At 42.1% G+C, this 26,774-nt stretch overlaps 1 protein-coding gene across 3 annotated transcripts in view; it reads right to left on the bottom strand.

Annotated features, from left to right (window-relative positions):
* Positions 1-26,774, bottom strand: part of TAFA5 (TAFA chemokine like family member 5) — a 606,797-nt gene that overhangs the window by 88,158 nt on the left and 491,865 nt on the right. For 2 of the 3 annotated variants that reach the window (XM_044996065.1, XM_044996082.1), the window contains exons 3-4: positions 13,489-13,616; positions 8,627-8,683 (exon numbers count right to left, since the gene is read on the bottom strand). In XM_044996065.1, the coding sequence (XP_044852000.1) occupies positions 8,657-8,683; positions 13,489-13,616 (155 nt within the window). In that variant the 3' untranslated portion in view covers positions 8,627-8,656. Of the gene's footprint in view, positions 1-8,626; positions 8,684-13,488; positions 13,617-26,774 lie in introns of those variants that run through there. The other variant, XM_044996074.1, reaches the window with a different exon arrangement.

The following is a 26,774-nucleotide window of genomic DNA, read 5'->3' as shown; positions in this document are numbered from 1 at the left end:
TCTGGGTAGTTATAGGCCTGTCAGCCTGATATTGATCCTAGGCAAGATAATGGTGTGGCTGATATAGTACTCAATAAAGAAATAAAAGAAGGTAATACAAATTAATGCCAGTCAACATGAGTATATGGAAAATTAAAATGCATCTTCTTGGGAGGAGATTCAAAGTTTGGTTGATAAAGATAAGTAGTGATGTGTTATACTTAGACTCCTGTAAGCATTTGACTTAGTATCACATGATATTTTGATTTAAAAACTAAAATGATATAAAATTAAAATGGCACATATTAAATGGTCTAACTGCTGGCTAACTGAAAGGTCTTAAAATGTAATTTTAAGCTGGGAATCACCAGAGATGTTTTTCTAGTGGGGTCCACAGGGATTGGTTCCTGGCCCTACACTACTAAACATTTTTATTAATGACCTGGAAAAAAAATCATCACTCTCACTGTGGGGGAGTGGTAAATAATGAGGAGATGTCACTGATACACAGTGATCTGGTCTTGGTAAGCTGGGTGGAAGCAAACAATATGCATTTTAAAATAGCTAAATGTCAAGGCATATATCTAGGAACAAAGAATGCAGGCCATACTTACAGGATAGGAGGACTCTAACCTGGGAAGCAGTGACTCTGAATAAGATTTGTGGGATGTGGTGGATAATCAGCTGAATTTGAGCTTCCAGAGCAATGCTGTGGCCAAAAGAGTTAATGTGATCCTTGAATGCTTAAACGGGAATATAAAGTAAGAGAGTGCTATTTTACCTCTGCATTTTGGTACTGGTGTGACTGCTGCTGGAACATGGTGTCCAGTTGTGGTGTTCACAATTCAAGGATGTTGATAAATTGGAGAGGGTTCAGAAAAGAGCCACAAGAATGATTAAAGGATTTTAAAAAATGCCTTATAGTGATAGGCTCAAGGACCCCAATCTATTTAGAGAAAGGACATTGAGGGATAATTTGATTACAGTCTACAAATACTTATGTGGGTAACAAACAATTATGAATATGCTCTTCAATCCAGTGGTGACAGATATAACATGATCTAATGATTGCAAGGTGAAGCTAGACAAATTCAGATTGGAAATAAGGTGTAAATTTTTAACGGTGAGAGTATTTAACCTTTGGAACAACTTACCAAGAGTCATGGTGGAGTTGCCATCACTGACAAATTTGAAATCAAGGTTGGATGTTTTTCTAACAGATATGCTCTAGGAATTAATTTTGGGAAGTTCTATGTTCTGTGACTTACAGGTCAGACTGGATGATCACAGTAGTCCCTCCTGGCCTTGGAATCTATGAATATGGGAGTTAGGAGCTTACAGGCTCCTGTGACTTTGAAAATATCCCTAATAAAGTAAAACTGGGCCTTTCACACATCTGTCACTCCCTAGTCTATTTCACCCTAGTTCAATGTATTCTGTTAATTATTGTTTATGGTTTCTCAGCCTTCCAGTTGAAATGACAGTGCTCCACGTGATGAGCCAATTAGAATTAATTTTTCAAGTAACGTTTTGACAGACACTTTGTCTAATACATTACTAAAATCCCTGTACTATGACACCTACTGCATTTCCTCTATATATGTAGTAGTTTTGTCACAAAGTCCAAGAAGTGATCCAGGTTACCTCACATGATTTAATAAGCTTTTGATTTGTTTTGGATTCAGTAAATAGTGGGGAGGGAAGGGTTCAAACGAGATAGGCATGTGTAATGGCTTCATTTCATAACATTTTTACCATGAAGACCTCCTCTCTGTGAAATGAGTGTAATATTTTTAGCACACATTTTAAACTCTTGATGCTAATATGACATACAAGTTTCCAAACTTTATACTTTTGTATTACAACGCCCTCCCCCCAAAAAATTGGCCCCACTTTGATTTATTCAGTGTCAAAAAACAACATCCCACAGGGTTATTTCCTTTCTTAAGGTTTCACTTGCTTTTTTCCTACTCTAAAGGTCAAGATCAGTCATGAAAAATTTAATTCTATAAAGCAGGGGTCAGCAACCTTTCAGAAGTGGTGTGCCGAGTCTTCATTTATTCACTCTAATTTAAGGTTTCGCGTGCTGGTAATACATTTTAACGTTTTTAGATGGTCTCTCTCTATAAGTCTATAAACTACTGTTGTATGTAAAGTAAACAAGTTTTTTTTAATGTTTAAGAAGCTTCATTTAAAATTAAATTAAAATGCAGATCTTATCAGTTTAGTGCAGTGGTTCTTAACCTGGGGTGCACACACCCCCTGGGGCAGGGCCGGTGCAAGGACATTTTGCGCCTAGGCGAAACTTCCACCTTGCGCCCCCCTCCCCGTTCCACATCAGTTCATTGAGGGGCAAATCCCAACGAGCCTTTATAGACCCCAGGGGCCAGCCTGCCCATGCACCCAGCTCCCCACTCACCTAGGGTTACTGTATTTCAACAATCAAAATAGAGGGGAGAGCCCTGCCCCCATCCACTCCCTCCCACTTCCCACCCCAACTGCCCCTGTCAGAACCCCTAACCCCCCACTCCTTGTCCCCTGACTTCCCCCTCCTGAGACCACCGCCACCCTAACTGCCCCCCTAGAACTCTACCCCCTACCTGTTCCTTGACTGCCCCAACCCTTATCCACACCCTCGTCCCCAGACAGACCCCCCGGGACTCCCACGCCCCATCCAACCACTCCTCACCCCCTGACAGGACCCCCAGAACTCCCGACCCATCCAACCCTCCCTCTGCTACCTGACTGCCCCCCGGGACTCCCCTTACCATGCCCATGCCAGTCAGACGCTGCCTCCACATGGAGGCAAAACTCCACGTGGAGTGTTGAGGCAGCAGGAGGGGGGGAGCTGCGGGAGGGCAGCAGCAACTGCGGCTCACACTTCCGGGAGCCGCAGAACCCGAGTGTGGTGAGGGGGGAACCGGGGGGCGTGCCTGCCCGGGCTGTGGCCTGGTGCTCTCCCCGGAGGGCTCCTGCAGCAGATGCATACAGGCAGTGGTCCCCGTGCACCCCCCAGCTCCCTCCTTGCCACGCAGCAGGCTCAGGGCCCCGTGCCCCAGCGGCTCACACTCCCAGGAGCCACAGAACCTGAGCGCAGTGAGGGGGGAGCCGGAGGGCACGCCTGCCGCCGGCCTGGGGTCCTGGTCACCGGCCCTGCTCAGCCTCCTGCCGGCCTTGGGTTCCGTTCACTCAGCCAGCAGCTGGCTGAGCGGAGCCAGGCAGTTGCGTGCAAGGCAAAATCGGCTCGTGTGCCACCTTGCTATAAAGGAAAGAAAGAAAATCTGCAGTCCATTTGTCCTAGGGTCACAGATATGAATCCCACAAAGTGTTTGTATTTGATCTTGAACTTCAGCTGGAGTCAGCTGCTCCCCCATAAGAGTCCATAAGATATTCAATGGTGGATCGAGAACTTGGCCACATCAATTGCCCACAATGCTAGAAAACAAAATCAGGACACAAATCTTCCTGTTTTGTCAAGCTTTGTGTTGGCTCGGTCTCCTCTGTTCCACCAAATTGAGAAGAAATTGCAAGAAATTGAGAAATCACCTCCAGGCTTTATTCCACATGCACTAACTAGTACACATGATGCAAACATATGGACAGGATACAGTCCTCATCTACAAGAACTGTATCCTGTCCATATGTTACGCTCTTCTTAAAGGCCTAGCAATTCTGTGCTCCTTACAGTGAATAAAGACCCTGGGCAAGTGTCTTTACTGCTCTGTTACTGTTTCTTCTCCTATCCTGTATCTGTCTTGTCTACCTAGATCAGGGGTCCTGAAACTGGGGGTCGGGACCCCTCAGGTGGTCACGGGGCTATTGCATGGGAGTGGGTCGTGAGCAGCCAACCTCCACCCCAAACCCTGCTTTGCCTCCAGCATTTATAATGGTGTTAAATATATAAAAATGTGTTTTTAATTTGGGGGGGGGTTGCACTCAGAGGCTTGCTATGTGAAAGGGGTCATCAGTAAAAAACAGTTTGAGAACCACTCACTTAGATTGTAAACACTTTGGGACTGTCTCTCATGTGTTAGGCACTGTACAAATGCAACATGGCCCTGATGTCACAAATGGGACATGGACGGTTGACATGGGAGACAGGCTGGGTCAAATACCAGGAGATCAGGGTCTGAGCTATGCCAGAGGGCAGCTGGAGAGTCAGTTGGCAGGAGGCAGACAAGGTCTGGGAGATCACTGTCCAGCAGTAGGTGCAGGTAGAACAAGGGAAGCAGCCCTCAGCAGGGGAAACTCAGTTGCATGGACAACTTCCTGTTCCTGTTTGGGGAGGGATAGCTCAGTGGTTTGAGCATTGGCCTGCTAAACCCAGGGTTTTGAGCTCAATCCTTGAGGAGGCCACTTAGGAATCTGGGGCAAAAATTGGTCCTGCTAGTGAAGGCAGGGGGCTGGACTCAATGACCTTTCAAGGTCCCTTCCAGTTCTAGGAGATTGGTATATCTCCAATTATTACCTTTATTACCTGTGCTCGGTTTAAATACAAGCAGGGAACCAATCAGATGCCCCAGTGTTTTGGCAACTCTGGAATTCAGCTTCCAGTCCTGGCAACTGTTAGCAGGTTACTGGGTGGTTGGCTAGCATTTACAAGGCCCTAATAGCCCTATGGCCCAGGTTTGAGAACTGTGGTCCCTGACAGGTGAAGCCTGTAGGTACTAGAGCAGGGATCGGCAACCATTGGCAGGCGGCCCATCAGGGAAATCTGCTGGCGGGCCGGGACGGTTTGTTGACCTGCAGCGTCCGCAGGTTCGGCTGATCCACAGCTCCCACTGGCCGCGGTTCACTGTTCCAGGCCAATGAGGGCTGCGGGAAGTGGCGTGGGATGTGGCCACTGCTTCCCACAGACTCCATTGGCCTGGAACAGTGAACCGCGGCCAGTGGGAGCGCAGATCAGCCGAACCTGCAGAGACTGCAGGTAAACAAACCGTCCCGGCCCACTAGTGGACTTCCCTGACAGGCCGCGTGCCAAAGGTTGCCGATCCCTGTGCTAGAGTAACACAGATTATTATTAAGATAAATTGTCTCGTTGTTTTCTTCCACTAATCCCTACCTACTTGTGTATTTGTCCTTTAATTATAAATTCTTTGGCGCAGGAACTATATCTGAAGTGTTTGTGGTGATCCTACTACATACATACATAGCGTATATAAATAATAATGATAAAACCATCTCATCTTCTTGCTGGGCCTATATTTTCCTAAAAATTCATGAGACAGAATCACCCATTACTGATCTGAAGCTTCCATATCCTGGGCACTCCGTTCTTAAATGGTTTCCTTTGGTTTGGGGATGGATGTGAACCTCACTTCTGCATGATTATATATATTTTTAAGTTGTCTTATTCTTACAGAAGCATGAAACCTGGAAAGAACGTCAAACTGAAGTAATTTTCATTAGGGCCAATTTAACAATGTAGGCACTCCCACAAGACCAGCTATTAAGGTTGTTCATGCATTTGAACAATTTCAGACATCACAACTTATTGGTTGAGTTGACAGTATGCCACATTACATTAGTGTCAGTGACTAGCCAAAGTTACAGATGTGTTTTATTTACATTTCAGAATTCTGCTTTCAAAGTACAAAAAGAAAAACAAAATAACTATTCGGGTCATTTCCTTTTAGCGGAAGCAAAGTCTATGCTACACAAACATGAAATAGATGACTAGCTGGGAATCCAGCCACTGGTGCCTAGGGTAAAATCTGTTTTTTTTATTTACTTTATTCAAAAGGACAGTGCAGACCTGAAATGGATCAGATATGTAGAGTTTATTTTACATTAAACTAGCAGGTTTCATGAGTAAATCAACACAACAGGAGTAAATCACTGATTCCTAAGAACCAGTAGGTGGGCAAATTACAAAAACCAATTGCTATGTTGGTTTTAGTCGTCTAAGCCTAATTCTTTTCTCACTTACAGCAGTGTAGTGAGATCAGATTCAGGCCCATACTATTTAAGAATGTAGCCTCTATCATAAATGGTGGTTACAAGTAAGAATTCAGAGAGAATAGACATGCAGAAATGAGCATCCCTTTTACCTTTTCTTTCAGGTTAGCTATGAGACATGAATATGTGGCTAGCATGGTTCTCCATCAATATCTGAAAATGCCTCATCTGAAAGGGAACAATGATGCCAGTTTGAAATGCTGATAGTCCACATTTTAAAATCAGATACTTCACTCCTAGTGATGCACACTCATGGGGCAAAACGTGAGCTCATTTAAAACAATGGGAGTTTTGTCATCAATTGAAATGGAACCTGGATTTGGCACTCAATGAGAAGGGCTAATCCTCTTAAAATACTCCCGAAGCAATTTGAATTTTCTCAACAGAAAACTCCCCACTGTCACCCCTCTTCAACTTGGAGCCCTTAGGGTATGGGGAAAACTCCCAATCTTTGCTAGCATTCTGGATTTGGGGATTAGAGATCTTCATTTTCTGAAAATACTGAGTTCCAATAATATTTTACAGGATAATTGAGTCAAATTTATTTGAAAATTTAGGTTTTAGAAAATAAGCGTTAAAAAATATTATATTAGTTCTAATGGAAGCATGGAGTATATCATTCAACCTTTACTTAAGCAAAAGTCTTATTAGCGTCAAACTGAGATTCCAGTGAGTTTTGTCCAATTAAGAAATCCAGGATTTGGCCAAGTTATCAAAAGCAAATGCTCAAAAGCAAAAGCAAAAGCAGAGTCGGAACCCTCAAGTGTTGCTATCAGTGCCTTAAATCCTAAAATGGACTCAGCCCAGCCTGAAGGTGATGCAAAAAGGAAACATCATACTAAATGGTGAAGCGTAGGTTCTAATCCCTTCATGTTTAATAATCAGGGGTGTTATCTGTAATACAGATATGGAGATCAGATTTTTATTTTTTTATTGGCCAGTGTTGAGGCCCAGGCTCTCTTTCAAATGCAGTGTGGCTGGTTTGCACTGCAATGGTGGTATAAAGCAGCCCTAAAACTATGCATCCAGCCCCAGATGGATCACCTCAGTATAAAGGGTCCTCCGGTGGCACTGAGCTAGCACGGTAGATCCTAGCCTCTGTCAGTGTAGACGAAGAGTGTTCAGGAGAAAATAGGCAAGTCTGCAGATTCTGTATGCCCTTCAGATATCTGCAGATTGGTTTGGATCCCCGGGACTATTAGCATCCAGTATAAATTAGAGTAAGCTTTAGAGCTGCTTTAAGTTACACCTGGGGGACCAGACCAATGTACACCTGATTTAGGATATGCAGAGCGCAAAAGCCATCTCTTCAATCACCTTCTGGACTCTGTAATTTGACCCATGATGTTTGACCCAACTATGCATTAGTGGCAGCCACCAATCACATATAGAACGGAAGCCAGTCCCAGGACAGAGAAATCACGATACAACAAATTCATGCTGTGAAAAACTCAGTGGGAACTCTGCTGGGAGCAGGTGAATCTTGTGAGACCTTGGAAATGATAAACAACTTGAATTCACAAGCACCAACAGCATGAATTTACAGAGTATACAAAACTGAAACACATGCTACCCATCAAGAGAAAAGCTTTCCCCCCGAATACAAAAACACCCATCAATTCAGAAAATCAGTGTCAAGTGACACGTCTTTCTAATTTTAGAGCATCTAGAAAGACTGGCAGGATTTCTATCTCTGCCTTACTCTTCTTGATGTAAGGGCATGTTTAAGCCATGGGCCCAGTTCTTGGCATAGTGCAATTACACCAGAATCTCAGCTTCCATTAAAAACTTAAGTAAGCTTCTAGCCCTAATGGTTGTGCAAATATCTGCATGAGTCTGTAGGCTGCCTGAAATAATAGCTGTGACAGGCTTAAACTGCATCACACATCTCCATAATGCATTACCAACAAGACCCACAGCTCTGGGGGACCCTGCCAATAACAGATGGCTGTGAATGTAGCAGCACAAAGAAGGGGATTACAGTAGTCCCAGCCTACATGTACAAGTAGGTACATCCTTGGCTGTTGGAATAAGTATTGGAGGCCGCTCTGGTACCACTTCTGCCTCTCCAGGGTTTGGGACAGGGCTTCCTACTGACACCCTAAGCTCCTAAGGAGAAGGACCCGGCTGCAACTCCTATGGGAAGATGAGAGCCTCCTGCCACTGCCCCGTCTCTATGGGAGGTCCCCTTAACATCACCACTACCAAAAGGGAGAGGTGGTCAGGGCTATTGTGTTCAGACAGCATCTCAGGGAACCCCAAAACTGTGGTGTGCCTACAGCCTGCAATTACCTTCACCTGGCCTTGCATTACATCCTAGAATCACATGTGGACCAACATGTGGAGGTGGAGCTGGGAGGGTGACATAAATATATATCAGCTGCCCTGTGGAAATGTGAAAGGTATGTTTAGCAAAACTCAGAACTGGAACCCGATCTAGCCTAGCTATATGAATGCCAGAGAAATTAGTATAATTCCAGAGCCTAACAACTATATTAATAATACTTGTATAGCACCCTGAATTTCCTAATTAATTACAGGCATCATTTAAGGAAACCTCACAATCCACCTTTGATGTAGGGAAAATTGACTAGGGAAATTGAGGCAGAGAGGTTCAGTGACTTACCCAAGGCCACAGAGGCAGTGACTGTCAGAGCCGGGATTAGAGCTCAGGAGTTTCTGGCTCCCAGTCCCATGCTCAGACCACTAGACCATGGCCTCAGGACATTTCCAGCTGGTCTTCAGTCTAAAAAAAAGTAAATTCTCAAATCCAATATGCAATATGTATTTATATTTTTACTTTGAAAATAGAATGTAATGGTATGAGTAACACCACATTGCTGGTAAATCAATGATGAAAACAAGCCAGTACATTTTGTCCAATTTACCTTAATCATACATTTGTGTATGATAAAGATTTGCAGAAAATTTTTCATTTAAATTTCAGCCAATACAAACAACTTAAGTATTTCTCCGGGTAAAGAACAAATTACCTTTCCAAGCCAGCCAGCATGTCATTTGTATTAATGGTGAGTAATGCTAAGTTGCTCTGTGCGTAAGAAAACTCTATTAAGAAAGTCACGTCCCTTGGCGAAGCTAGATCCTTAGTAAATTTTACTAGCTAAGCAGTGAGCTCCATGTCAAAGTAATTACACCTTTTATCCACTGCGCGCTCTCTTTTAGCTTCTTCATACTCCTTAATTTCCCACTTCAGCTAATTTAGCAGTAAAATCACAGAGGTTTTAAAAGGTTAGCTACTGGCGCATGAATGTTCTGTTAAGCTCCATGCATTGAAAGCACATCATGTAAAAGAAGGAATTAATTAAGTAACAATTAAGTAGTGATGGATCATTGACAACATATATACACTTTGGTGCTAAAATTAATCTCCCCTGTAAAGCCAATAGATTTGTGTATCTCCTCATTTATACACTGGCAAGATTCATGCTTGAAATATAAAAGGGCCATGTTTCTACGCGGTATCTGGTGAAATCATGACACATCTTCTGGCACTGATGAGATTATATAGTCTTTCTCACACAAGAGAGTCAGGTAAATTCATTTAAAAAATCAGAGTTGGGAGATTAATGAAAATATAAAAAGCAGAACATTTTTGCATGGCAGGTGATTTGAAGATAACCATAGAGGCATTTTTAAATAAAGGCATTTTAAAAATAAAAGTACTTAGCATGAATCACTTTGTTAAAAGCATCAGAGGGGTAGCCGTGCTAGTCTGGATCTGTAAAAAGCGACAGAGTCCTGTGGCACCTTATACACTAACAGACGTATTGGAGCATAAGCTTTCGCGGGTGAATACCCACTTCGTCAGACGCATGTGGTGGAAATTTCCAGAGACAGGTATAAATATGCAGGCAAGAATCAGTCTAGAGATAACGAGGTTAGTTCAATCAGGGAGGACAATGCCCTCTTCTAGCAGCTGAGGTGTGAACACCAAGGGAGGAGAAACTGCTTTTGTAGTTGGCTAGCCATTCACAGTCTTTGTTAAAAGTGTTAACAACTAAGAAGTGTTCTGTTCCTACAGCATCTCCTCTAGTAAGCTGCCATATTGTTTCCTTGTATTGACAATCAGATGCTTAGTACATAGATTGGCAGTTGGCCCAGTCAATCTTCAATTCTAAAAGCCTCTTATGGGATGAAAAATCCTTGGTTCATTCACACCTTGTAGAAAGGATGACAGGGCATAAGTGACATCCAGATCCATTTAGAATATATGTTGGGTCTGATTCTCCCTTCCCTGGCACGTTGTGTAGTCATTTACAGCTGTGCAAAGTGAGTGAAAAATAGGCATAAAAGGCTGCCACCAGTGTGAGTAGAGAATTGCGATTTGGTTGCAATACTTTGCACAGGCTTAAATGCTTACATAAAGTGCAGGCAGGCAATGAAAAAATCAGGCCTTGACTATCTAGGTTAAACTATTTTGACACAAAACTATTTTGACACCAGCCAAGCCCTTCCTAGGAAACACAATTCACTGAAACATGTGGGTGCAAAGTGTATTTACTAGATAAGCTTGCAGTTTCCTGGATATTTGGCACATAAAATATTAAGCATTATTACATAATGTGATGCTGTTCACATTAGTAAAACTCATCCAGGCAAGAGTTCTATTTCTGCCTCATTTTAATGGGAAAAAATGGGTTCTAGCATCCATATTCCCATGAGAGGAAACTTATCACCTCCCTTCACTTAGCTTCATGTTTCACACACTTCTGCTATGCCCAAGCCCGGACATCACATTATTTACACAAGTGCCTATAATGCTATAACACTAACAACAGACATCAGTGCAAGAGTCACTACAAATGTAAGTCCTGAAGTGTTCAGTTCTATTCCTCCTTACCAGTTATAGTACATATAGTGCAGCATATAATTACTGATATGACATCAGTAACAGGATATCTTGTGTTACAGAAACTTATCCCTGCTATGGTAGTGAAAGGTACAGTACTAGTATTGCTTTCCCTTTCAGATACAACCTAATATTACCTGCATAAATTTTGTAGGTTAACGAATTTAGGCCCCAATCCCGCTCCCATTAGAATATATGGCAGAATATTCACTTATTTCCACAGGAGGATTAGACCCACAATGGGCTGTATATTCTCTGTGTATCTGGAAGTTAATTCCACAGTGTTCCTCATCACCCCATCTCAGGCAGCACGTTGCTGTACTTATATTTTCAACAAGGAGCAGTATGGATCTAGCAGAAGGCTGATGAAGAAAAATCTTACTTTCTTTATTCCTTCAATCAGTATTGCTACAAAGAAGAGTGTTGGTGCTTCCATTATAAATCCTCTTTTCTTAAGGCTTTATATTAGTCATTATGAAGCCCATATGAACCAAGTTCCCACCTCTTTTGATATTTTCTGACCCCTCCCCTGCACACCAAATCAAGTGCCCTATGAACAATTGGATTATTTTTTTTTAGTACTATTTTTTTTTTGTCATTTATGCTGGACCCAGTGTTCCTTGGAACATCCTGGACTGTTAGTTTGGCTCAATAGACAATTAATGTATGTGTGCACACCCTCCCACCTGCCCATTACACTTCAGCTTAGCGGTCACTAAGGTGGTGGGAGAAGATGTAGTGGGAGGGGTACAGAAGGGCTACAGTAGAATTGCACTTCCCTCTGGCAATTCTCCAATGCTGTATGGTCTCTTAGGGATCTGAGCCAGCTGTTGTAGACTGTTCTAAATTAGGTAAGGGCCTGGGCTGTGACAGGGTTGGACAGAAGTCCCTTTCTCTCCTCCGTTGAGCGTATCTTCTCACAGAAGAGATTCTTCTTAATAAGACTTTGCTCAGCATTGCCATAATTTCCCCAGGATGTGTCCTGATTCTGATCTCATCTATTGTGGTAGAAAACAAGAGTAATTCTGTTTAGGTCAGTAGAGTTAAACAGTTGTAAAGCAGGTGTGAGATCAGAATCAGGCCCTGGTGTCAAATCTAAAAGATCCACTGAACCAATCTGATAGATATCTAACATTAATTCCTCGGGGTAGGCACTGTGCTTACTTTTTATCTTTCATAGCACTAAGCATATCACTGGTGCATCCTGATAAAACAAACAATAATAATGATAGATGCAAATGTCTCAGGGTACATAGGTAATTTGCTTTACCTGAGGTACAGAAAATATCACTGAATTAATGAGATTTTGAATAATACTGTGAGCGTTCCAAAGATACCCTGTCAGGTCTGTCTGCCCTTGGGAGCTGATGATATTGTTTCCCTCTATTATATTTTTATATCACCATTACATAAATTACACTCTTATGACCTAAAGGAAATGAAGATTAAAGTTCTGATTTGGAGACTGAGAGGTAAGTTTGCAACACTATCGATAATGTACCTTGCTATGTCTAGCAACTACAGGGATGTCAGGATGGCATGGGATCTTACATTAGAACAATACCAAATTCACAGATTGTGCTTGGAAATGTCACTTGACAATAAATGTTATTCTCAAAGATTGGTAAAAAAAAAATTAAAAAGTGAAGGTCATGTTGATTTTGTTTCAAAATCACTAACACTGTAAAAACACTACAAAATATGCAATAGTGTCTCCTAACCTCTCTCCAGAGAAAGAATCTATGCAGGAGATCCTGCTTGATAGGCTTATGCCCTAACCCTGCTAAACCTCACTAATTAGAAGCATACTGAGGTTAATATATAAAGCAGGTTTTGAAGTAAATCTTCATGATGAAACATTCTTGAAATGTCAGTTATTTAAGTGTAGCTTGAGAGTCCTCTAAACCTATAGAAAAAAATATCCCCGATGGCATAGCAACCTATCAGGGTATTATTCTACCATATCTCCTGGGACGTTTTAAATTTTTGAAGCACAAGAGTCTTCAGTTGGTTTGGAGAATGTCCCACAGACTGATGCTTGATGCTAAAAGACCTGGGGGCCATCAGTGTTGTAGGCATATTCAACCTCAATATAACGTCTTCAAACAAATCCAAAACACTACAGGAGACGACACCAAGGAGTTGAAAAGTACGGTATGGAAAAGTTACCGCCAAAGTTCTGATTATCCCCCAAAATGGGTTTTATTGTTTTGTTTTCTTTAGGCCTCACGTAAATTTTCCTCTGGGAAGATGGAGATTTGTCTTTGAAAACTGCCTTTTTATTATAGTGAAAAGCCAAAACTACTTTTATTTAAAAAAATACAAACCAATTTCCCCCCCATTAGATCAGTAGTATGAAGTTTTATATCCTTGCTCTACCCACAGTTCAGAATACACACTAGGGTGAAATAAAGGGGAAGAGACAATTTTTACTGGCTGAATTTATGGACCCTTTTAAGTCAAAGTTTGGCATTTTACATCCTTTTAGTAATCTGCTACACTTTCCCTGTCTGTGATCACAGGTATGAAAGTACATGTGTGTGCCTCAGTATGGGTCTTTGTGAGCATGGGCTACTAACTGGTGTCTAACTTTAAAACCCTATGCTGCATCTAAATTTGAAGTCTCAGCCTTTGCTCTCTGGAAGTTACAGATGAGGAGGAACAAAAGGGAAATAGCTTACCGTGGTTGTCTTTATTCGCCCACCCGGTTGTGTACAGGTCCAGCCTGATTTATTGATTAGCAAATCACAGCCTTCTCCTTCTAAACATGGAAGCATTTCACACCACTGTTTTGTTTTGATAATTCGTGCTGTGGAAGAGGAAAAAAACAAAAACAGTTGGCAGGTGGGTTTGAGTTTCACTTCCCTCTGAACTCTGACTCATTAGAGGTGCCAATTTTCATAATCAGATAATGCAATCAAAGGCTATGCCATAGATAGCCCCAAGCAATTTACAAACTTATTTACATCGCCTGCTGTGCCAACCAATTATATAATAAAAACTAACTTTAAATAACAATAAAACAAAACAGAGTACTGGTTTAACAAAAGAAGATAAAAGAATAGGCAGAGGTAAGTTTTCAATGGCATGAATTTCTGGTGTATATGAAATATAATGGGAGGACCAATGGTTAAAATTAATAATAATGTTGTCTGCAGTGTTGTAATTGTGTCAGTCCCAGGATATTAGAGAGTCATGCTGGGTCAGGTAATATCTTTTATTGGCCCAACTTCCATTGGTGAAAGAGTCAAGCTTTTCAACTTATGCCAATCTCTGAAGAAGGGTTCTGTGTAACACTGAGTTACACCCAGAAATATATGCTAAACTGTCTCCATTCATGGGGCTGTCGAGGGGTGCCAGGAAACAAATACTTTTTTTTTAATTTTATTTTAATTGGTTAGCCCATTTGCTAATTTCTCTTTGTGTTCTTTGGTGGGATCTCAGAATGCATCGATCTGTGACATTACAAATACTATGGATTGGCAGCCTAGGTATTAGTGATGTCATATTCTATGACAGCGGCAGCAAATTGAAACATACCAAAAATATTTCACAAAATGGAAAGAAAAACAAAAGGTTTGTTAAAACAGATTATTGTGCTAAACACACATGGTTAGCAGAATCATTTAGGCCCTGATGCTGAAAATGATTACAAACATACTTAACTTTAGGCATTCAAATAGTCCCATGGAGCATGTATTAGAGTTTACAGGATCAGGGCCTTAGCACATATCTATGGTATGAACTTAGTTTCCCCTTTTACTTTGCCATTCCCTGTTACAGCAGAGTGCTGCGGGGAGGTCTCATATTACTAAGACTTCACTATTTTCACAGTATGTTTACATGCATAATACCAACCACTATCAATAATTAAAATTGAATTACAGTTGTCAGAACAAATAAAGTGTATTTCCTAATGCAATATCTTTGCATTTTATTGTGTTTATTCACTGAGGGTGAAATTCATCCCCATGCAGAGAGTCAGCAGAAAGCCTACGACTCTCTTAAATCCCACTCAGGCCCAGTTTTGAGGACTTAAATGACACTTATATGATGCATAGACCTTTGGATAGTTCTCTGCAAAGGGGTGAATTTCATCCTAAGGGCCTGATCCTGTGAGCTGCTTTGCACCTTCTAACAAGTGCTGAGCCTCTTCAGCTGCATTGAAGTCAATGGGGATTGTGCACACACAGCACCTAGTAGAATTGTGTTTTTAGATAGTGATCATTTCAGTTAGAGAACATGAGCATTCAACCAACAGCTTTCAAGAAGATAAATCAGAACAGTTCCAGGCAGTGGTTACAAGTAAAGTAAAGTATTCTTAACTGATCTGCAGCATTCAGCAGTTTTCAGTGCGTTTTCCAGTTATTAAAGAGAAAGGTTAATATTGTTCAACTGTATATTCTAGGACTGGGATCGGCAACCTTTGGCACACGGCTTGCCAGGGTAAGCACCCTGGCAGGCCAGGCCGATTTGTTTATCTGCTGCATCCACAGGTTCAGCCGATCGTGGCTCCTACTGGCAGTGGTTTGCCGCTCCAGGCTAATGGGGGCTGTGGAGTGGCGAACCGTGGCCAGTCGGAGCCGCGATCAGCCGAACCTGCGGATGCAGCAGGTAAACAAACCGGCCCAGCCCGCCAGGGTGCTTACTCTGGCGAGCCGCGTGCCAAAGGTTGCCGATCCTTGTTCTAGGATAAGAGAGCTTGAACAAAAATGCATTTAGTGACTTTTTACTCATAATTAACCTTCTTAACAGGATATCTATGTTTCTCAGTAAAACAGCAGCATTGTTTTCTGTATTTCCTTTTTACATGTGTTCGTTATTCATTCAGGCAGTTACCCACTGCTGCATCTCTGGTAAATCTCCCAAATAGAAAGCATCATCTTTTTGTGACAGCAAAAAAAAGTGAGATAAACCTTGTCCAACAGCAATAAATACAAAATGTTATATCCATCTTAGAAGATGTAGGATTGAAATACACACGTCTGCTGAAATTTTATTTACAATGTCTGAAGAAGGAACTTAGAAATAAAGAGAGGAAAAAACATTTTTACTTTTTCCTCAAATAAGAATATCAGTAATAAATAATGAAAATAACACTGGGATATAGAGATTGCCATTCCAGATCACAGCAGTGGCCCTAGACAAGAAGTAAGTGGTATATGTAATGGGTGTTCAGACACCACAATGAGAGGCATGTTGTTAGAACCCAACATAGTAAGCAGAAGATAAGGCTGCCAGTATCTTATCTCAGAGTCACCGATACTACGTGCTTTAGAGGAGGGTGCAAAAATCCCTGCAATGAACAATAATGGAAAAACCCACACACAGGAAAAACTCCAGGTAGTTAGTGCTTGGCTTATGCCCTGAAGTATTAGTGTTTATATCACTCATACTTCTTATCCAATGTAAAGTTATCATGGATGTTGCCATTATCCCCATACATGTCTGATCCTCATGGTTTCAATGATAATTTGTGGCAATTAGTTCATAGGTTAATTATAAATTGTGTAAAAAGAATTTCCTTTGATCAGTTTTCCAATTGCTGCTTCTCAGTGTCATTGTCCTTGACCTTTGGAAAGAGTGTAAATAGGTTAATAATAAAAGTGATAAATAATTATTTACAATCATGGGCCAAGTATTGCTAAGCATCTGCAACTTTTATTGAGTCTAGGATTCTTCTCCTCCCTCTACCCACATGGCAGAAGCAGGATCAACAGCCACAAAGAGTTTGCAAAGGGCACGCTAAGGCTATCCTAGTGTTTCCTTTCTCAAAGTAGCTAAAAGTGCAGGGAGGAGGGTTACATCAGTGCCTCTGAGGACCCTGTCTTCCCTGTTGGTCCTAGAGAGACCAGCTCAGCTCATCAGACATGCCTGATAAATGTTGTGACTTGATAAATTCCTAATGGCTGTTGGTTCCATCTTCTTCTCAACCCCTCTTACCAGTCTCTCCTCATCCTTTGTGTTTGTCTCACTTCTTTCCTCTTTCTTCTTCTATCCCCTTCCATTTCATTCTCCTTTTACCCACTCTCCTTTTTTATTTTCACAGTCTGTTCCCACCAATTCCTCCTCAGTCCTTTTGGATAATATAAATAACCAATTTTTTTATATAAATAAAAAAAATACAAAAAAATTATAAACCCTTGGAATGAACAAAAAGGTTACAAGTCACTGGCACGACAGCCAGACCACTTTGCATTTGTATAATGTCTGCTTACCAAGAATCTCAAAACACTCTGCAAACTTCAAAGCATTTAGCTAGCTTTACAACACCCATGAGTGGTAGGTAACTTTTATTGTCCACATTTTGTATAGAGGTTAATTGACATGCCCAAGGTCACACAGGATGTTTGTAGCATAGCTGGGAATAAAACCTCCAGGTTGCCTGATTCCCAGTCTTGTACTTTACCCATAAGATATCTCCTTTTCCCTTATGGAAATATGGTATATACATAATAAGCTCCTACTGTGCTTCTAAAAAAATGAGAATTTAAACAAAAAAATATTTATGCAAAGTAATAGACTTTTAAAATATATATTCTATTGGTTAAACTGCAGTGGCAGTAAAGAGGCAGATAAAAGAACACAAAAAGGATCACAGTAGTTTAATAAGCCGCTGCAGTCATGAGAGTCTTCAGAGCAGTAATTTGGTTGTGCTAGCTCATGAACCCCAAGCATTAATCCACTTTACTATGAGACAAGGAAATAGCAGAAGCCTTGGCTACCTTTCCAACAGACGGTCATTCTGTTCCAGGCAGAAAATTAGAAATGGCTAATTCATGAAGAGTTAGCCAGAGACTATTTAAATTAATCAAAAGAACATTGCTATATTTACTATAGCAATGTCTAGCATCCCTGTTTTAGCATTTTGCTCTTGCTGTCATCACAAGGTAGGGCCTGATCCTGGAGCTGAGGTGGGCAGATACATAGAAGAGTTGGGGGAAGGAATCCTCTCCAGCAGGCTGAGTGGCTGCATATTGGCTGAAATGCTCCTTGGGCAGCCCTGACGCAGGGTGGAGGACTGCATAATCTATGCAGAGGCACTGCCCTTAATCCAACTCCCCCTTCTCTGTCCCACACACACACGTACACCTTGTGTGGGAACCCAAACCCTATTCTCCCCATCCAGATAGCAGAACCATACCAGTCCCCATGCCAGAGGAATCTCCTCAGCCGCAAAGGAATGGACAGGATTTACCTCTTAGCAGCTAAAGACTTGCTCCTGCAAATACTTGAGCATGTGAGTAACTTGATTCATAAATAGTTCCTTAGAAGTCAACTCACACACTTAAGTGTTTGCAGGGTCATCCCTATGGATATGGGACCCTATTCAGCAAAACCCATAAGCACACACTTAACTTTACATCCATCTTTATAGAGCTCTTTAAATAAAGATGTATTGACGGTTTAGAAAGGCGTGAAACTAGAGACACCCTGCAAACCACAATGACAGATGATAATAATACAGAAAAACTTAGCAACAGAAAATCAAGGAAAAATAATATTCAAGTGAAAGCCTGACTAACTGAAATAGCTATGCAGCATGACTGGAACTCAGGCTTTGATGAAGAGTCACAGAGCAGGTTGGGGTGATGAAAACTTTCAAAACCCTTCCAGAAAGTTTCTGATAACATGTAGTCCAGAAATCTTCTGTTGAAGCTCAGAGAAGCATTTATACTATGCAAACAGAATAAAGTCAAAACCAGTAGTATATATACTTGGTGTTTTAAAATTAGAGTCAATTTCACAAAGCTGAAACCAATCATGAGCTAAAGCAGCTGGGAGGAAGAATTTAGTCAGAAAAATGTAAATGATAATTGGTAATTATTTAAGAATGCTTTCTTAGACACCCCAAAAGCCACAATCCCACAAGGAAGAAGGCCTTACTGGTTGGAAAAAAATGGCCTAGTTTAGAGAGTAAATGAAGGCAGATACATAAAATAACAAAAGAAAGAAAAGAGAAGTTGATATCGAAAATAAATCAGACGCTAGGAATTGTAGAAAATGGATAAGGGAAACAAAAACACACAAGGAGAAATCTATGATCAGCAATATATTTTTAAGGACAATACAGAGTTTTTAAAGTATAATAGGAACAAAACTAATCACAGTGGTATTGCATTACTAGAAATAGCAGAATTATTAATATTGATGTAGGAAAGGCAGGAGAGTCCAATAAATATTTTTGTTCTGTATTTAGGAAAAAAACAGATATAGTGATAGTATAAGATGATGATAATGATAATGATGACAATGAAATGCCTTACACTCCAGTAGAACTAGCAATGATGCTAAGCAGCAGCTACTAAAGTTAGACATTTATAAATGAGCAGGTCCAGATATCTTGCACCCAAGAGTTTTAAAAGAGCTGGCTGAAGAGCTTTCTGGACCATTAATGTTGATTTTAAATAAGTGTTCAAACACTGGAGAATTTCCAGAAGACTGGAAGAAAGCTAATTTTCTACCAATATTTAAAAAGGGTAAATTGAAATGTTTGGATAATTATAGGCCTGTCAGTTTGACATTGATCCTAGGAAAGATAACGGAGCAGCTGATATGGGATTTGGTACCATATGACATTCTGATTAAAAAAAGAAAAACTAGAAAGATATAAAATTACCATGGCACACATTAAATTGATTAAAAACTGGCTGACAGGTCTTAAAATGTAATTATCGTTGGGGAAGGATCATCTAGCAGGTGTGTTTTTACTGGTGAGCCATAGGGATCAGACCTTGGCCCTACACTATTTCTTATTTTTATCAATGTCCTGAAAGAAAACAAAATCATCACTAGTGCATCTCAGTTCCTTCTATTCTCTGTCTGTGAATAGTCCAGTCTGCTCTGGGCTGTAATACTTTGGTCTAATTTTAGCTGTTGGCTTTAGTGTGCAGGTACAGGGTGGCGTTGGTGGATATACCCTAGATGATCTGGTAGTTCTTTCAGGCCTTAAACTCTATAAAGTTTACAGATGACACAAAAATTGGGGCAATCATGAAGAAAGAAGAGGAAGGGTCACTGATAAGGAACAATTTAGATCACTTGGTAAGCTAGGTGCAAACAAACAATATGTGTTTTTATATGAGTAAATATAATTGGGTACATCTATGAATGCAGGCCATACTTACAGAATGGGGGACTCTATCCTTGGAAGCATTGACACTAAAAAAAGATTTGGAAGTCATGGTCCATAATCAGCTGAACATGAGCTCCCAGTGCGACAATGTGGCCAAAAGAGTTAATGCAATCTTTGGATGCATAAGCAGGGGACTATCTGGCAAGTGTAGGAAGGTTCTATTATCTCTCTATTTTGCTCTGGTGCAATCTCTGCAGGAATAGTGTGTCCATTTATGGTGTTCACAATTCACAAAGGATGTTGATAAATTGGAGAGGGTTCAGAGAAGAATCATGAGAATGATTAAAGATTGGACAACATACTTTAGAGTAATGAAGTCAAGGAACTTAATCCTTTTACTTAAAAAGAGAAGGTTAAAAGGTGATTTGATTAATCACAGTCCATAACAGTGATCAGCAACCTTTGGCACGCAGCCTGCCAGGGTAAGCACCCTGGTGGGCTGGGCTGGTTTGTTTACCTGCCGCATCCACAGGTTCGGCCGATCGTGCAGCCCACTGGCCGTGGTTCGCCGCTCCAGGCCAATGGGGGTGGCAGGAAGAGGTGTGGGCCGAGGGATGTGCTGGCCGCTGCTTCCCGCAGTCCCCATTGGTCTGGTAAGGCGAACCGCGGCCAGTGGGAACCGCGCTCGGTCGAATCTGTGGACGTGGCACGTAAACAAACCAGCCCGGCCCGTCAGCGTGCTTACCCTGGCGGGCAGCGTGCCAAAGGTTGCCGATCCCTGGTCTATAAATATCTACGTGGGAAACAAATGTTTCATAATGGACTCTTCAATCTAGCAGAGAAAGGTATAACATGATCCAATGGCTGGAAGTTGAAGCTTGACAAATTGAGACTGGAAATAAGGAGTAAATTTTTAACAGTGAGGGCAATTAACCACTGGAACAATTTACCAAGGATCATGGTGGATTCTCCATCACTGGCACTTTTTAACTCAAAACTGGATGTGTTTCTAAAAAGATATGCTCTAGGAATTAATTCTGGGAATTTCTATGTCCTGCTCTATGTTCAGTCTAGATGATCACAATGGTCCCTTCTGGCCTTGGAATCTATAAATCTATTAACTTTATTTTATTCTTCTTTTCCATTTTGTCACCAAACTATATTACAGCTTCTTTATTACATCCCAAACATTAAAAAACCAAACTGCTGAGGCAGTCTGACTTGCGGAGAAATTGACAATGTAGGCAAGGAGCTGTGCAGCCTGGGAAAAACCCAGTCAGGAGGGAGAGGATCACAGACCTCAACCCAAACAAAGTGACAGCTGAGGAGCCTGGAGTCTAGAGTGGGGGCCCTTGCTGGACCGCAGGGGGGGAATGCAGGTGCAGTTGCCCTGAACTGTGACACCGACTATTTGCAATCACTCCCATTTGAGATTGTGCTGTCGCCTTCTCATTTGTAATTCAAAAGCATCCCTTCAGCAACTACCACATTTGTTTAGCTGTAAAAGTAATACTACTAATATATGTCATGTATTTTCAGCTTCCCATAAAGCAGTTAGAAACAAAGAAAAAAATCAGTACCAGCTCTCAGAGAGTCAGGAGTATTTGTAACCCATCAGTGCAGTGTAACATCTGGGTTAGATTATGCAGGTACAATCTATACATTTTAGGGATTTCTGCTGATACATATACACTACTGGTCTGTTCCAATTTGGTAGTTCCTATCTATATGTCAAAACAGATCATTGCTTAATATGAGCAACTTAACTCACAATAGCTCATTCAGGAGAGTAGTTTGACCCTAAACTGAATGCCCAAAGTCCAAGATATCTAACAGTTTTCAGAATGTGAATGATCCAGAGCAGGACTGGCTTTAGGAAGTGTGGGGCCCAATTCGAACAGTTTTGACGGGGCCTCGGCAGGGATGACTATTAAAAAAAAAAAAGGTAAAAAACCACATGGGGCTTGTACTCACCGGGCGGTGCTTCGAGTCTTCGGCAGCACTTCAGCGGTGGGTCCTTCACTCGCTCTGAGTGTGTTCGGTGGCACCGAAGGACCCACCGCCGAAGTGCTGCCGAAGACCCAGAGCAAGCGAAGGACCCACCGCTGAAGTGTCGCCGAAGACCCGGAGCGCCGCCAGGTGAGTAAAAAGGCACCTCTAGCCAGGGAAGGGATTCTCACTGGGGGCGGGGCCCTCTTAGGCGCGGGGCCCAATTCGGGGGAATTGGTGGAATTGACCTAAAGTTGGCCCTGATCCAGAGTCCTATTGTCTGGGGATAGTTACTTTTCGCTGTCTAACAAGAGATGTTAATTGAACACTTGCTCCTAGAGAAAGTCTTTGTCAGGACTCATTGTCTTCTGTTTCTGTCCTCTGCTGCTTTCTGCTCTGCTGTATTCAATTAGTGTGCTGGAAGCAAAGTAAAATTTATTTAAAAAAACCCTGATCTCTGATGTGCCAGCACAAAACACATCAGAGATCAGGTTTTGAGCACATTTCACTTTGCTGCCAATAAGCTGAGCATAGCAGATTTAAGTGGAGATGGAGAGCAACACCAGACCAGAGGAGAGGGGATGTGAAGACAATACTGAGAGCAGAGATGCAGAAATGTGGGATGAGTGGAGAGAAGGAAATAACAAGAAAACAGAGTAGTGAAGAGTAATACAAGAGTGGGAGGGAAAGAGGAAGGGAAGAAAGTTGCTCAAGTACCATGGCTATAAGTGTAGGACAGTGATTGAGGTAATTAGATAGAACCCAGTTCTGCAGTACTTGTTCACCTGAGTCAAATGGACAATGCCAGTAAGTAATGTCGAGCTGGAAAACACCACTTTCATTTTGTGGAAAAAAACCCTGAGGTTTTAGAATTTGTTTTCATTCAAGTGTGTACGAAAACAGACCTTTCAAAATGTGTTATGAAAAAACACAAATAGAGACAGGAGAGACCCACCCCAGAATAACCGGTAGGTTGGTGGTTGGGACACTCCCCTGGAATCTGGGAGACCCAGCTCAAGTCTCTGTTCCAAAATCACTCACAGCAAGACTCTGTGGATTGGCTCAGCTGTCTCACCCGCTTACTCGGTCCCAGTGCCATAGAGGCATACAGCCAGATGGACGGAATAGATACTGGGGACTATGAACTGTTCGCAAAAGTTTTGCTGCTTACATTTGAATTGACCCCTAAGGCGTACAGCAAAAGGTTTTGGGGTGTACAAAAGACTTTGGGTGTGACCACCCTGATGGGAGAATATCTCCGCAAATGGGGTAAGGGTGCAGAGGTCACTACCCTGGAGGATTTATATAACCTGCTTCGGTTGCAGCAGCTGTATAAGGTCTCTCCTCAGGACCTTAAAATGTGGTTAGTGGACAGGAAGCCTAAAGACCTGTGGAGTTCAGGTAGGTTGGCCAATGTGTTTGTGGACAGTAGGTCCAGGTATGAAAAGAGACTCTAAAGGTACTGGCCTAGGTATAGGTCTGGGGGAAGGGAACCCATGGAGGCATCCCAGAACTGGGACTCAAGCAAACCCAGAGTTAGGGGCATGGCTGGGGGGAGGGGGGCATGGCTGGGGGGAGGGCTGGTAGTTGGGGTTCTCCAAGATATCAGCTTTGAGGTCCTTTTGGGAAATGATTCTCTCTTTAAGGCAGGATGCAGGCCCTGCTTCTGTAACAGCGAAGGACTTGAATCCAGGGAGTCAAAAGGCTGAGAATGCAGGTATCAGTGAACATGCAAATAGCCTGGAAGGAGGAGAGGCTGGTAGCACAAAGGAAGAGCTGGTAAGCTTATGATACCTTCCAGTCTGTAACTGGACCTGTGGATCGGCGTGGGACAGAGGGATGGTCCCTGCACATCTCCCTCTTGGAAAGCATGCCAGTAGACTAGTGTTCAGGCAAATCTGGGGGAAGGCCAACAACCAGGTCCATCATTCCCATAATGTATATAGGTGTATTGAGCTAACCATTGCAAAGATAGCAAACCATATGGTTGAAGAAGGCAATCACTGTAACTTGTGTTACTATTCTAGGACCAGATCCATAGGTGCTGGTTCATGGGTGCTCCGGGGCTGGAGCACCCCAGGAAAAAAATAGTGAGTGCTCAGCACCCACAAGCCACAGCTATTTGGCGTCTCAAGGAACAGGTTGCGGGAGGGCAGAGAGCAGTGAGCAGTGGGCAGGCGAGGGCCTCAGGAAGGGGGTGGAGCAAGGGTGGGGCCTCAAGGGAGGGGGCAGGAAGAGTTGGTGTGAGGATGGGGCCTTGAGGGGGCAGAGTGAGGGCATGGCCTCGGGGGAGGAGTGACGGTGGGAAAAGGCAGAGTGAGGGTGGGACCTTGGGGGAAGGGGCAGAGTGAGGGTGGGACCTTGGGGGAAGGGGCAGAGTGGGGGTGGAGCACCCCCAGTGAAAAATAAAAGTCAGCACATATGGCATGATCAGTGCCATAGGAAAAAGTCGGGGAAGGAAGACAGGAGCTATTTTTGGATAAGAGGAAAAGCATAAGAATTATCAATGCATCAAAGCACTGTGTCATGTTGAAATATGCATCAAAATGAACCTGTCTTCCATGTTAACTTCTGCAATGTAACATATGATGGGTGGGGAGGAGCCCATCAAAATGCACCATCCTCAGGGATATGGGTGAAAAGTTGGGGGTGGGTGGGTTACATTTTGATGAGCTCCCCATACCAGTGAAAATGTGCCTTCCTATGTACCTCCCTTTTTGTATAATCACCCTTTCATAACAAGAGCCCAGATACAGTCTGTGTTTCATGGTATGGACACAAAGGGATCAGCATGGGAGGAGCTTCCTAGAGGTTTCACTATTCCATCCAGAAGAACTCCAATGTCACAAATTATTGCTGAATCCCTGCAATGGTTCAGTGTACTTGGGAGAGCAAAACACATACTGAAACTGAGAGGAAAGGCAGGATCCTCACTGAGATACTAGTCCTACAGTGTACATGCCCACATCCTGCATGTGCTCATTAGGTATGTGAAGAGAAGAATGCATATACCCGCTAGCAAAAAGGGCACATTTTGACATGACAACACCACATCCATTGGAACTCGGGGCTTTGAGCACCTGATGTACAGAGATCAGACATCCTTTAACTCTTTAAAGCTACATCTGGAAGTCTTAGCTTATGCACACCTTGTGGATTTTCAAGGGAGCACACACAGCTCTGTGGCTTTTCCTCTAGCCCAGTGATACTCAGAGACCTGAGTGGTTCAGGAGCCAAATTAGCCAACAAAAGAGCCTCATTCAAACTCCTGCTTCACATAAGCACAGTGGAAGCATCACTAAGGATTTATTTTGTCCAGCAAAGCAGACAGTACTCAAGCTTGCTGTACTGACTTGGATAAAATTTCCAGTGACTTCAGTGGGACTGCTACTTGATTAAGGATTGAGCTCACAGACTGGAAGTGGCCCTTGTGCAGATGAAGAAGCCTAAAAGTGCTAGTACTCTATTTCTCTTTGCAATAATGCTGAAATTTCTATGTATGCACATTGTATTGAAACTTTACACAGCAAGATAAAGTTAGCTTGAACAATTCTTCTGAGCCAATCATAAAAATATTTCCTACTATTTAAAGTCATTCTTGTATGTCAGCTTGTATATTACCTCACGTGAAAATGGTCAATCACTGGTCAATAAGGGCTTGTCTACACACAAAAATCACACAAGTTTAACTTAAAGTTGTACTTGTATAACAAAACCAATTTGCGTGTGGACTATCAGTTTAAAACTGGCTTAAATCAGTTCAGCTTGTGTCAGTACATTTACGGATGCAAGCTAAACTCACACAAGCCAAGCTTAAAAAGAGAAAGTTGCACCAGTTTAACTCAATTTGTATAAAGTCACACCATTGGTTAAACTGGTACAACCGTGTGTGTAGACCTGGCTTCATATACTCAGCTGTGGCTATGAACTACAGCAAATATAGCCTACCTGTAAAGCTGGGACACACACAACACACTTCCCAATGTCCTGCCTGCTGGCTGGCAGAGCATTTCAAGGTACACAACAAGTGGCAGGGAGGATTTGTACTACTACTGAACCTCAAAGGTGAATGCTTACTGGCATCCACAGGGAAGTAATAATGTCCATGTTCTCTCTCTTCTCTGCTTAGCCGCCAAAGCTGCAGGCACCTTCTCACCTTCCGTGAGAAGCAGGAGAAAGCCACAGCAGAGCTTTAAAGGGACACCCGGGAGCTGCACAAAAGGGCCTGAACCATGTTCTATCCCTGAAGACGAGTGCCAGCTGTTGAAGCTAAGCAGCAAAGAGAACCCTGAATTCATAGAAAGCAGGTAAGTAAGGAAGTGGAAGATGGGGGCAGCGATAGTGACACATTTTAGAGGGGGAAACAACAGAAAAGGAGGCAAGGACATTCTTCAGCCAGCCAGAGAGGAGGGCAGGTGAAGAGAGAAGGAAGGTAGTAGAAATGTTTTTTCCCAGTGAGAAGGAAAAAAAAGTTATTTACCGTCTCACACGTCAGAAAAAAAGACTCATCATTCCATCAAACGGATGAAGCTATTTCACTTGAAAATTTCAAAAGCCAACCTCCTCTGGGTAAGAAAAAATGGGAAATTTCAGTCCAAGTTATGAGTGTGTTGGAAGTTATAAGCATGTAAAAACAGTATAGTAACTATACTTAATTATAGAATTAACAATTGGCTTGACAACTGTATTATCTATGACTTTTTAACCACTATACAATTTTTTTCAACTGGAGAGTCTCATGCAGAAATTTGGCATTATATATTTCTAAATTGTATCTAACAGAGATTTTTAATGTTCAATGACAATAATATAAACAGGATTCACTGAAGAATCCTGATTAAGGAAACATAGATAATAGTTTGATTTCTCTGTACCATCCTGGAGAGTTCATGAATACTTATT

The sequence above is a fragment of the Mauremys mutica genome, chromosome 1 (assembly GCF_020497125.1).
Source record: "Mauremys mutica isolate MM-2020 ecotype Southern chromosome 1, ASM2049712v1, whole genome shotgun sequence".
NCBI classification, from domain to species: domain Eukaryota; kingdom Metazoa; phylum Chordata; order Testudines; family Geoemydidae; genus Mauremys; species Mauremys mutica.
Note: the sequence above shows the minus strand (reverse complement) of the source record. Positions and strands in the feature narration are given on the sequence as shown.